General features: G+C 38.5%; 2 protein-coding genes across 6 annotated transcripts in view; one reads left to right on the top strand and one right to left on the bottom strand.

Annotated features, from left to right (window-relative positions):
- zfand6 (zinc finger, AN1-type domain 6) overlaps positions 1-1,179 on the bottom strand; it is a 22,787-nt gene extending 21,608 nt beyond the window's left edge. Inside the window, exon 1 of one of the 3 annotated variants that reach the window (XM_037545276.1) lies at positions 1,059-1,179. The gene's annotated coding sequence lies outside the window, so the exon portion shown is untranslated. Of the gene's footprint in view, positions 1-176; positions 273-917 lie in introns of those variants that run through there. The other 2 variants (XM_037545275.1, XM_037545277.1) reach the window with 2 other exon arrangements.
- The window catches only part of mthfs (5,10-methenyltetrahydrofolate synthetase (5-formyltetrahydrofolate cyclo-ligase)), a 25,501-nt gene continuing 13,368 nt past the window's right edge, over positions 840-12,972 (top strand). Inside the window, exons 1-2 of one of the 3 annotated variants that reach the window (XM_037545274.1) lie at positions 840-948; positions 6,991-7,255. In XM_037545274.1, coding sequence (XP_037401171.1) covers positions 7,045-7,255 — 211 coding nt within the window. In that variant the 5' untranslated portion in view covers positions 840-948; positions 6,991-7,044. Of the gene's footprint in view, positions 949-1,135; positions 1,223-4,500; positions 4,831-6,990; positions 7,256-12,972 lie in introns of those variants that run through there. The other 2 variants (XM_037545273.1, XM_017699502.2) reach the window with 2 other exon arrangements.

The following is a 12,972-nucleotide window of genomic DNA, read 5'->3' as shown; positions in this document are numbered from 1 at the left end:
GAGCAGCTATAGCAGCTACAGGCAAGTACAGACAGGCAGCGCTAGCCATTACTGTTAGTTAACCACAATATCCTCCTGTTTTTCCAAAAATACGACTGTGGTGACAACAATAAGACTGTCTTAGGTGCGGATAGTTTTAATTATCTACCTCAGACTAATAAATTGCGCCATCCTACCTCAACAAAGTCCCCAGGATGTCACTTATAAAGTCGTCTTCGACTCATAAAGCGAGTTAGGAGCTAAAATAAACAGCTCCGAATTCAAAACACACAGTCTATATGGTAACTTGGATCAAAATCAAACACGCCCGCTTAACGCCGATTGGCCAATTTCGCGGAAGCCACGCCCACCGCCACCTCACAATTGGACTACCGGTGCGTCAATCATCTCTTTAAGTTAAGAAGAGTTAATAACGTCAGAAGGAGTTTTAATACAGCTAAAATACGACAATGTTTCCAAATATGTGCCCAGCGGTTTATGAACTGGCTGTTTTTAGGTAGTCGGGGCTTAGTTCTAATTGCCACGAACTTTCGGAGCTAGCCAAAATCAGCCCAAATGCCAACTAGAAGTGAATAACAACAGAACTAAGCTCGGTTTAGCTAGCTAACTGCTAGCTAACTGTTGTGTATCTCTTTCGTCTACATGCAGTTTAGCTCGTAAGTCGCATATAAACACTCATAATACATCCAACTAAGGTTTTTAGCGAGTGCCTGTGAGCCAAAACGTTGTAGCAGGGTTTACTAATCTTATCCCTGTAGGTTAGTTAACCTAGCCGGCTTCCTATTCCAATTTTCCCGTTCCACCTTAAATGGTGGAACTAGTTACATGTAACTGCGGAAGCATTTAAGGTGGAATGGGAAAATTCGAACTAGAAGCTGGCGAATCTTTCTCTGTGAGGGTAACCAAACGGAGCTCACCTCGTCCTCTGGACTTCACCAGCTGTTTCGGGTAAATAAGGGCGAACTTTTCCTCCCGGCGTCAACAAGTGCGATTAAACCACTCGATTGCGGGCAACAGTGGAAGATTTACTCAACTAAATCAGACTGTTAGACGCTTACCGAGCGATTATCGGGGCTGGAGGTCGTGTTTCAGCAGCTCCCCCACCCAGAAACTGCTTGTTTGTTACTGCTGTCACCTTCCGTCGTCGTCCCCCCCCCTGTAATCTCTGGCGTCATACATGTTCCAACGATGAGGTCTTTTTCGCATGTTTACGTCATTCCAGGTTCGTTTTTCCATCCTGTACCTTTTCATTTTCACGTTTTTTTTTTGTCTGCACTCTTTGCGGATCCGTGAGAGCTGCCCAAAACGTTTAGTCAGTAAAACTATCCAGGAGTTCTTCTGTAGTTTTACAGAAGATAGGAAGTCTTCATGAAGCTGTTTCTGAAAGGGGGCCAGAAACCACTTTAATAAAACGTCTCCAATTTTAGGTTTTAGTGTAAACGTCCTAAGATTCTGCATTACGACTAAAGCCAGTCCAAATGTCGTTTGTCCCTAAAGCGCTCTCCCTAGGCTTCCTCATGTACATTTAAAGGAGAAATCCACCAACCTTTCGAAAGTTCTGCAGGATGAAGTGGCTAAGATGTGAACAAAGTAATTCAGAGCGGTGTGATATAAAAATGCTCTGTTCTGGAGAAACGAGCCAAGTCAAAATTGTTCACAGTGGTGGTGATAGTAACCAGACGTCTGAAGAGTTCAACACTTCCTATAAGCTTAAAAAAACTTAGTTCCCATAGTTATGAATGGTCTCCCTGATGCTTGAGACATTGTTTTATGATATGTTTGCTCTACCTTCATTTCGTAAGACATGTTTTTAATATTTAATATATTTATGGCGGAGCGGTTCATGCAGGGCGCTGTATGTCAGAATAGTCTTTTATAGGTTTACTGCTATTTTACCATCATCAGCATTACATATAAAACTCGATTCTGGATTAAAAGGCCAATGTTGTACGTTTTTCCCAGAGGTCCCCTTCGCATGTTTGCATGGGTGAACAGAATGCGCAGTGTTTACATAGTATTTTATTTAACAAAAAAAAAGTGATAAGAGCAATGAACTCAAACAAACCCTTTAAAGTGGTCAGATTTTTGTGACATCACAAAAGCAATTAATTCAAACAAATTCTTTAAAGCGACATTTTGTGACATCATAAAAACAGGATTTTAAAAAAACTTTAAAGTGACAGAACTTTTTGTGACATCACAAAGACAGTGAGTTAAAACAAACTCTTTAACGTAATGGGGTGTTTTGTAACATCATAAAATCAATGAATTCAAACTTCAAAATGATGGAACATTTTGTGACATTCCAGAAACAATGAGTTCAGATGAACTCTTCAACATGACAGAACCTTTTGTGACATCACAAAAACAATGAATTTGAACAAACCTTAAAGTGGCAGAACTGTTTGTGACATCACAAAAACAATTCAAGCAAACTCTTTGAAGTGAGAATGTTTTATTTTGACATCACAAAAACATTGAAATTCAAACAAACATTGAAGTGATGGAAGCTTGGGTGACATCATAAAAAACAAAGGATTCAAATGAACTCTGTAAAGTGACAGACTTTTTGTGACATCACAAAAACAGTTCAAACACACGCTTTAAAGTGATGGAACATCTTGTGGCGTCATAAAAACAACTCATTCAAACAAACACTTTAATGTGACAGAACCTTTTGTGACATCACAAAAAAACAATGAATTCAAACAAACTTTGAGGTGACGGAACCTTTTGTGAAGTCATAAAAAACAAAGGATTCAAACGAACTCTTTAATGCGACAGAACGTTTTGCGACCACAAAAGACAATTAGTTCAAACGAAACATTGAATATGACAACATTTTGTGACATCATAAAAACAATGAATTCAAATGAACTCTTTAAAGTGACAGATTTTTTGAGACAACAGAAACTATATATAGAAATTTCTGCGTAAAGGTCACAAGGTGAAGCATAACTGAGCAAATACTGAGCGATTAAAGGAACGATTCAAGGTGCTCGTCAAGCTGAAAGCGTTCCCACGGGAAGATTACAGTGCAACACTGCAGAGTCCATGCAAAACTGTTGATTTTCCAAATTTTGACAAATGTAGCTCTTACGGACTCAGTGAGGCCAGCATGTGGCTGAGTTTAATCTCGCCAAAGCACAAAGGCTTTGAGGCCTCCTATTTTCGGCTCTCTCTGGTTACATGGTGATGTATTAACACTGTCAATTATGAACAATTCAGTGCTGCTGGTGTATTTAACTCTCCTGTTATCTTTGGGGTCTGTCTGACCCCATTTAATGTTTAACCTCTCCTAATAAATGATTGACCATTTGTTCCTCTGTTTTTAATGACTTTTCTTAAGTCAACTGGGTTAACATACAATTAATATGATGAATATAATGATGTTTTCAATGTCCTGTACACATTTTGTACACATCAGCATTCTTTGGGGTCAGTTTGACCCCAGGCTTTTTTTCCTGCTGTATTAAAAATAAGAAACATCATAATTTTACACATATATGTTTTAGTTGTTTTGGATGATACTGAGGTCACTAAAACATGCACTTTTATAATCTTATAATGACCAATGTCTGTCTAGGTAGCTAGTAGCAGTAATGCCAACCAGTCAGCTCTCAGAAGCAGCACTGTTAACCAATCAGCACTGAGTAGCAGTGCTGTTAACCAATCAGCCCTCAGTAGCAGTCATGCTGACCAATCAGGTCTCAGTAGCAGTACTATTAACCAATCAGCTCTCAGTAGCAGTAATATTAACCAATCAGCTCTCAGTAGCAGTGCTGTTAACCAATCAGCTCTCAGTAGCAGTCATGCTAACCAGTTAGCTCTCAGTAGCAGTCATGCTAACCAGTTAGTTCTCAGTAGCAGTAATGTTAACCAATCAGTACTCAGTAACAGTGCTGTTAACCAATCAGCACACAATAGCAGTCATGCTAACCAATCAGCTCTCAGAAGCAGTACTATTAACCAATCAGCACACAATAGCAGTCATGCTAACCAATCAGCACTCAGTAGCAGTGCTGTTAACCAATCAGCTCTCAGTAGCAGTCATGCTAACCAGTTAGCTCTCAGTAGCAGTCATGCTAACCAGTTAGCTCTCAGTAGCAGTCATGCTAACCAGTCAGCTCTCTGTTGTAGTAATGTTAACCAATCAGTACTCAGTAACAGTGCTGTTAACCAATCAGCACACAACAGCAGTCATGCTAACCAATCAGCTCTCAGCAGCAGTGCTGTTAACCAATCAGCATCCAATAACAGTAACGGTAGCATTCTACAGCCCCAAAACTGTTCGCTATAAAAAAAATAAAAAAAAGAATAAAGAAAGAAAACATGCAGGTAGGTTTTCTGTGCGTTTTAGTGAAATACATTCTCGTAATTTCTGAAAGGTCTGAGACAGGAGGTTCTAAACCATTTACCTTTTATTTTTAGCTGTCAGGAACTAATAGGAGCTGGGACTTAGTGCGCACCCTTCGGAGTGCCCTCGGTAGCCGCATTTGGAGCGCAGCCCGGTCTGAACTAACTGAACTCACATGTGTTTGGCAGCCGCGGTGCTGCCATGAGGCCAGACGTGTCCGTTAATGATTGACCATTAGCTTCAGTCTGGCGTTGATTTTGGCTTGTTTATGGTGGTTTTGCCATTCCGTCCGGAGCAGTAAGAGCTGAAGTCCAGTCATTTTAAAACGCCTCTGCGCTTTAGCGTTAGCTTAGCTCACAGCTATGACAGCCTTGCGGGCAGCCAAACAGGCTCTTAGAAAGGAGATAAAGAAGCGAGTGGCCAGTCTGAGCGAAGAAGAGAAAGTCCGCCAGTCACAGGTTGTGTCTCAGAAGGTAAATGGCAGCTGAAGATTAAGACTACTGATATGTTGATACGCCCGTCCTGTTCTGTTACAGTCCTACAGTTGGTTAACCTATAAGCTACCTACCACTTCTGCCTCTCTCTTGTGTTTTTTCGGGATTTACAGTCTGTAAAGTTGGTCTGTCTGGAGTGAAGTTGCATAGACGAATACGTGACCACATATGAGGCTGAAACTGGGTTCAAACTCGGCAGCGTCTTGTTCGAATTATCCGGTCCACCTTAAATGTGGGGGCAGGGACGTTGATACATGCAGGCACCCGCTGCCGCACCGTGCAGATTGCGGCACCATTTAAGGTGGAACGGAAAGCCAGGTTACGAAGTCGTCTTCAGCGTCGTTAATCAGTCTTATCAGAACGGATTTGTTTACTATCTGAGTTAACAGAGCAGTCGGCACGTCTTCATGTGTGCACACACACTTTATTCCCTCTTTACAGAGCTGCTCTCAGATCAGCCCTCAAATGTGGGGCATCTGATTTCTCCTGCCTGTAAATCCACACCAGCACAGATATAAAGAAATCAAATGTAAATAAACCGATTCCACACATCCTTAAAGGGGAATTTCTTCTTCCATCATAATTCAGTTGTTTATATGTAAACAGGGTTTATTTTTATTTTTTTTATTATATTTATTTATTTATACATGATCTGTATTATTAATCATGCGAGCATTATTTGAGTGTTCATGGTTCTGTCTAGAGCCATTTCGTTTACCAGTACAAGTACTTGTAACCCCTGAAGAACCATCATTTTTAAGAGACTAGAGGAACTTAGAGAGTCAGGATTGTTAACAGTGGTGATGATGGGAACCAGACGTCCACGGAACGGTTGTGAATTCGCTGCCTGATGTCTGATGGATTGTTTTTTGATAGTTTTGAGAAGCTTTTGGCCTCAATCTTATTTTAAAAAATCTGTTCATGGTGGATGGATACATGCAGGGTGTTGTGAGGCAACATAGTCCCAGAAGAAGGTTTTTTCCAGATTTTCCACTACTTTACCATCATCAGCATAATATAATAAGTTAATATGAAACTCAGAAGACTTGTGTAGGTTCACTGGTAGTTTGGGATAGTAAATAAAATGGCTATATTGGTGTTGCAGTCATGGTGACTCCTGGTTCCTATCACCACCACTATAAAGAAATCTGAATCTCTACAATCAACCATTTCACACCAAAACGCTCTGAATGAGTCTGTTTACATCTCAGTGGCTGAACTGTGCTGAAATTTTGAAAAATTGGAATTAAGGAATTTCCCCTTAATAAGAAGTAGTGTGGGGCAAATTTGCGCTTTACCCATCATTCACTACTGGCCTGTCAATTCACCAATACTACTATTTCTACTGCTAAAAATAGCAATAGTAATATATTTTGTTTATTTTTATTTCTTTATTTTAATATTTTCTTATTATTTCTTATATTTTTCATACCTGGTGGAGTAATTAAACAAACTTTTATGCCTTAATTTGTTGACTTTATTGAACTTCAGTTCAATTTAAATCTATTTTTAAAAAATATTTTCCAGTTTAAGTGATCAAATTCTCATGACCGCAACACAGTGAAGTTTGAAGATCAATCAAATCTGTAAATAATGTTTTTCCAATTTTTTTCTTTTCACAATTTGTATGCATTTATGAGACTTAAGTATTTTAAAACTGTTATTAAACATATATTTTGCATAATATAGTGCTGTTAATATGTAATTTTATCTAATTTCCATCACACATTGATAGCGAATGAGGTCTTTCTTAATACTTGCTGTAACTTTTAGTTCACTTCTTTATAGCTTCCTAGGAAATCATTAAAGTAAAGACATTCAACCGTTTTTCTAATGAAAATAGGCTAAATATGCACATTGCAAAAGTTAGGTGGACATGCTGGGTTAATTAAATTAAGCATTTTATTTTAAATGCCAAAAATAAACAAAACAAAAGTAAACTTTTCAAACTTTTTGCCCTATAGAGCCCCAACTGACCTGCTAAATAATATGAATATTTCAGAATGATCCATATAGCACTTTTCAAACTAAAATAAAATATTACCGTCATCATTGTAACTGAGGACGCTGGAAATGAAAAAAATATTTTTGTTATTGTAATTCTAATGAAGTTATGAAGGTTTTACTGCCTTTCTGCAGCTGTTGGAACATCCGAAGTACCAGAGCAGCCAGCGCATAGCCGTGTTTCTGAGCATGCCTGACGAAGTGCGCACCGAGGCCATCGTCCAGCACATGTTCAGCAGTGGAAAAGTGTGTTTTATCCCAAAGTATCTGACCAACAGCAGCCACATGGACATGCTGCAGCTGAACAGCTTGGAGGACATCAGATCGCTTCCTCTGACCAGCTGGAACATCCGCCAGCCGGCTGACAGCGACGCTCAGCGTGAAGAAGCCCTGGACACAGGTGGGTCACTAAAGAACAACAAATAACAGGTACATGTGCTGTATTGTTTATTGCTGTATTGAGGCTTCATCACAGCTCACACAGGGTCCCAATAAGCAATACGGGAGCTTAAAATCACTGAGTAGACACTGAATTATTATTATTATTGTTATTATTATTGTTTTTTTTTTTTTATGTTCTGTTTTTGCTGAAAGAGAAAAACGCTGTCTCTATTGGTTTCAATATTTAAATAGACCCATGACAAAACATTAAAATTTAAAGCTTTCCAAATCACTTTGATGGCACTGAGAGCCATAAATAGTGTTGAGAAGATCCTGTTACATTGCTGTATCATGACTAATTCAAACAGAGTAATATAACACTGAAGGGACATATGTTTCAGCAATAATTCATTTTTTTTTCTTAATTCTATAGATTTCTATCTACGGTTAATCTAAAAGCCCAATTGAGGAGCAAAATAAAGCAATGTAATATATACATTACTACAGAAAAGGATAAAAATCGCTTATGATTTTGGTCCCAGTGGGCCCTGAATTTCTGTTTTAGCCCAGATTAGTTTTTATTTCGGTGCATCAATTCTCCCACCTTCTCATAAAGTGCATTATATAGGAAAATAACGGTGTAAAGTTCACTGTTGCCTCACATTAAGGGAAAAGGTTCACTGAAAAATGGAATTCAGACAATATTCCCTTTAATATATTGATCTCCAGATGTAGTTCATCAGTCATCATATGTTTGATGTTTAAAGTTTTGCACTGGAGCTAATGTCTAATATCATTGAGTCTATAGAGTTGATATATACTCGAGTGCTGAGGTCACTAAAAGGCGGGCCGTGGTCCGAGTCCGGGCCCAGACGCTGTCTTTTGTGGACCTGGACCTACAACCGATAAACTATGGAGAATTCTTTCATTTCGATGTGGTGGTCCTATTTTAATCAGCGTAGCTTTTCTAGCATTTACGATGCCAGTTTAGCAGCCCGGGAAACTCACAGACCGGTCGCGTGAGTTGTAAATATCACACGTGACGCTACTCAGCCAATCAGATCTGTGCATTATGATGAGCACTGAGACTTTATTTGATTTGACACTCAGTTGTTGACTATATAAGACGTTGATATTCCCACTAGGCTACTTCAGTAAACAGTATATGGCACTGAATCATGATGCAGAGTAGATATTATGATATTCCGGACCTTTGCTTGAGGAAACTTTCTCTAACTGACCCTTATTGAGTTTTAATTAAAGACTCCTGCTCTAGTATAATAGAGCATTTTCTGTATGTTCTTAATTGTGTTGTTCTATGTAAAAAGATTTTTTTTTGTGGGTTTCAAATGAAAGGATATAATAAGAATATGGGCAATATGACGATACTTTATCCTTATCATAACACATTTTGTTGCAGTCTTAAACAGTGGGCTTTCCTGAGCATCTTGTAGATATTCACTTAATAAGGACCTAAAGGACACCAACCAACTGCACATGCTTATTAAACAGAGAGCATAATTAGGCCAGTTTAACTGGATTTAGTTTCAGTGCAGTATGTAAAACGTTGAGAATAATCATTGAGTTTCTGATCAGTTTTTAAATGTGGCCCTACTAGTGCACTGTTACGCAAAATATTGTGATGCGTATCATGTATCGTGAAAATGTCATAGTATTGTGAGAGGATATTTTTGCCATATATCACATTATCTTTTTTTTCTTTCTAAACAGCTTTTTAATTTACTCACGAGGGATGAAACATAACAACACACGTTCCTAATGCAATAGTTCTTCACATTAGTCATCCAGCATCAGTGCTTGACAATCAAATTCTCACAGCAATGTTCCAACAGCTAGTACAATGCCTTCCCAGAAGAGTAGAGGCTGTTACTGCAGTTAATGGGGCCGAACGTCCTTTTAAAACCATTTCAGAGGAGCACTGGATGAGCAGGTGACTACAAACGTTTTCTGCAGGTGTTCTTTGAAAGGCTGACTCCATGCACCCCCGTCTCGTCTCCAGGCTTTTTACTGTACCGTTCTGTTGGATTATGAAAATGTATAGGTATGTACTTTTCACCTGGACAAATGTATTGAAGGTGCGCAATTAGACCTTAAAACCACTGTTGTGTCTATGAGGGAACATTTACATTGTTTGTACCTTGATGGACAAAAAATGTACCTGCATGAAACCTTTATTTCTAACAGTGTATGTAGTGGCTTAGACCACTAGATGGAGCTCTCTTATCACAGGGATTTCAAACCAAACTGGTTCAGAGACTAGAATCATGCCCACTGTGTGTTACTTTAAATATGGGCTAGAGTCTGATAATTAACTCTGGATGTGGAGCTTTTTAAAGGGCACATATCCTCTGTGTGTGTGTGTGTGTGTGTGTGTGTGTGTGTGTGTGTGTGTGTGTGTACATATATATATATACACACACACACCCACACACATACATACGTGGAGAGAGAGGGAGAGACGATATTTGCCCTTTAAAAAGCTCAACATCTAACATTTTATTTTGCTTTGCGCCTTTAATGCAGATATATGTAAATGAGCTCTGATCAGCTGTCCTGTATTCAGAAAGCAGTTTGTGCTGAAAGGCCTCTAAGGTCAGTGTGAATGGGTGTGGCTAAACTGCTTTAGGCTGAATAGGCGGATATATTCACAAAACTCAATACGAAACTGTTCATATGTGCAATAATAACAATTGTGTGTGTGCAATAACTCAGAGGGACACTAACTTCATTTAAATAATTTAAATAATTGTAACTGCTTTATACCTGATGTTTCATATTACTATCACAATCACCAATCGCCACCTTACTATATTCATAAGTACTTAAATCTGGTGTACATACTGTAAATTTCTCTATATTGTCTTAAATTATTAGTAAAGTGTTTATTTTTACATAAATGGCTGCAACTGTAACAACTGCAATTTCCCCCTGGGATCAATAAAGGAATCTGAATATGTAAATTAGGTAGTTTTCTTGACCATTCATTCAAAGCAGGCTGTTTCCACACGTTGTCTGCTAACAGAAAGTTTACATACTGTAAAAGTCCTCTGGGCTTTACATTTTTGGGCATGTTACCATGCGATGGACATGCATTACAGAATGCTGCATTACACTGTTAAAAATAAAGGTTCTTTCCATAAACGTTCATTTTTTTGTGCATTAAGGTACAAACAATGAAATTGTACCCTCAAAGGTACAACAGTGGTCCAGTTATGTGCCTTAAATGAGCTTTTGCCAGTTATAAAGGACATATTTGTACTTTTTTCAGAAACTAATGGTTTAAAACAGAGCAATAAAATAAAAGCCTGGAGACGAGATGCGGCGTGTTGAGACAGCCCAACTTAGAAATGATCATTTCAGTGGATTATGATATTGTTATGTTCCCTGACTGAAGGTACTGACATGTACATTTGAAGGTACCACCCCAGTGACGGTTTCATACCTGTAGAAAATGTTTAGTCATCTGCTCATCCAGTGTTTCATCTGAAACGAAGGGTGTTAATAGGAAAGTCGGACCCATTAACTGCAGTAGCAGCCTCTATTCTTCTGGGAAGGCTTTGCGCTTGATGTTGGAACATTGCTGTGAGGATTTGATTGCATTCATCAAGCATTGACCTTTTTTCTGAGAGCGTAGAGGTTTTTTTTTTTATTTGCGCTGATGAGTTTTTCCTGAGCGCTGGACGCACCCAGAGGCTGTCCGTGCGCCGGACCATCCCAGTCCTCACCCACATGCTTCTCGCGAACAGGCTGCAGAACTCGTGAGCAGCACCTGCGTCTCGCTCTAATCCTAATCCTTTCTCTTTCAGCGTGAGATTTTTAAAAAACCCTGCCAGGCCTCTAATGTTCCTTTAATTCCACATGGTCTGCTTGTCCACTTCAGTCATATGATAACAAGTCTAGCAGATCCAGACATTATTTACCCCCTAACAGTATTTCAGTTATACAACCGTGAATTACATTGGATGTACCTACAGGGAGGTGTTATTAAGATCATTTTCAGGGCTTAAAGGAGAATTCTGCCAAATTTTTAATTTTATTTTATATGGACTTGAATTTTAGTAGTACAATATAAATAAGCTGTTGATGAATATTACAGAAATCACTTTGGACACTTTTTTTTTTTTGGCTTTTGTTTTTAGTTCAGTTACATTTAACATTTTACATTAAAGGGGAGATTTTTTCAAAATTTCTGTAAATTCAGTCTTTCAGAAATCATTGAGTGACATGATGTGAAGTAGTTCATAGTTCATTGCAGAGAAACTTACAGACTCAGATTACTTTACAGCGGCGGTCACATGACTACAACACACATAGACATTGTAGTTACTATCCAAACTATCTGTGAACCTGCAAGTGTCTTCTGGGTGTTTATATTTAATATAAACATAAATGCGGAGCGTTTCACATCGAACCAAAAATCCACTGAATTATACAGAAATTTTGAAAAATAAGTGGAATTTCCCTTTTTAGATTTAGATTAGTTTTAGTTTCTTAACTAAAATTAGTTTTTATTTAAGTTTTAGTTTTAGTATTGGGATCAAAGCTGTGGTAGTTGTGATAAACTATAAAATTGTCCCTCGTTAGTGAGATTTATTACACGAGTTATTACAGCTATTACATCAAAACATAGTTCTTATACATTAGACATAATTGCATAAACTTATTATGACTTCTGAATGCACATCCACACTGATGTATCTTCACTTTTTTTTAGTCGTCATTCATGTTGCAGTGGACATGATAGTTTTGTTTTATTTGATAAACTAATTTACATGTTTCAATAAAGGAATTACTTCTTGTAGTTTTCATTTTACTAATGGTTTAAGTTCTGGCCACACCCCCATTTCAAAGAGCTCCGCCCAAAGGCATGGCATCACTCAGGCACTACAGAAGCATAACGGTTGTAGTGTCCTTTTGTAATGTATTAACAATAAAATTCCAGGTGAGAGGAACACACAGAGCCAGTATGTGGCTAAATAGACCAAGGACAGTGGCATCATACATATCATATCATATATTCTAGAAGCAAATCAAAGAGCACCATTGATAAAACAAGAACTTTAGGCAACGCAGACGCTCCTCTGTTTTCTGTTGGCAGCAGTTGAGCAATGTAATATAACAGGGTTGATGTTCAGCAGCCCTGTTTCCATATATTATATTTTGTATTATATTAACAGCATATTCTAATATGTTTAATTTTTTATAACATTTAACTCGTAATCGAGTCAGGAACATTTTGCATGGTCCCAGAATGCATTAGGAGATGCACAACACACATTTGATGTTGTCTCTGATGGAATTCCCCTTTAATATCCACAGCATTATCTCAAATTACCAGTTCAGTGTCATAATCAATATTCATGCCTCAGTTGTACATGAACAAAGGTGGCTTAAACAGAGCTTCTCCTGAGAGAGGAAGCCTTGTTGTGGTAAAAGTGATGCGGTTTGTTTTTTTTTGGTTTTTTTGAATAGAGAAACATTGGCCCCACTGCTGGGCTCTGGACTGGTGTAGAATTTAAACTAGGCTGGACAGACTGAGCCCAGACCAAAGGCTCTGCCTCCTGATGGGCCCACTATAACCCAACCATGAGAGAGAGAGAGGGGGGGGGGTGCAAGGAGATAATAAAGAGAGGGAGCGAGTCCTGCAGGCAGAGCGAAGTGGGAGAAAGAAGATATAAAGAAAGAAAGGTGGAAGAGACAAATGAGCCATGTTAG

This window comes from Pygocentrus nattereri, chromosome 15, assembly GCF_015220715.1.
Source record: "Pygocentrus nattereri isolate fPygNat1 chromosome 15, fPygNat1.pri, whole genome shotgun sequence".
NCBI lineage: Eukaryota > Metazoa > Chordata > Actinopteri > Characiformes > Serrasalmidae > Pygocentrus > Pygocentrus nattereri.
Note: the sequence above shows the minus strand (reverse complement) of the source record. Positions and strands in the feature narration are given on the sequence as shown.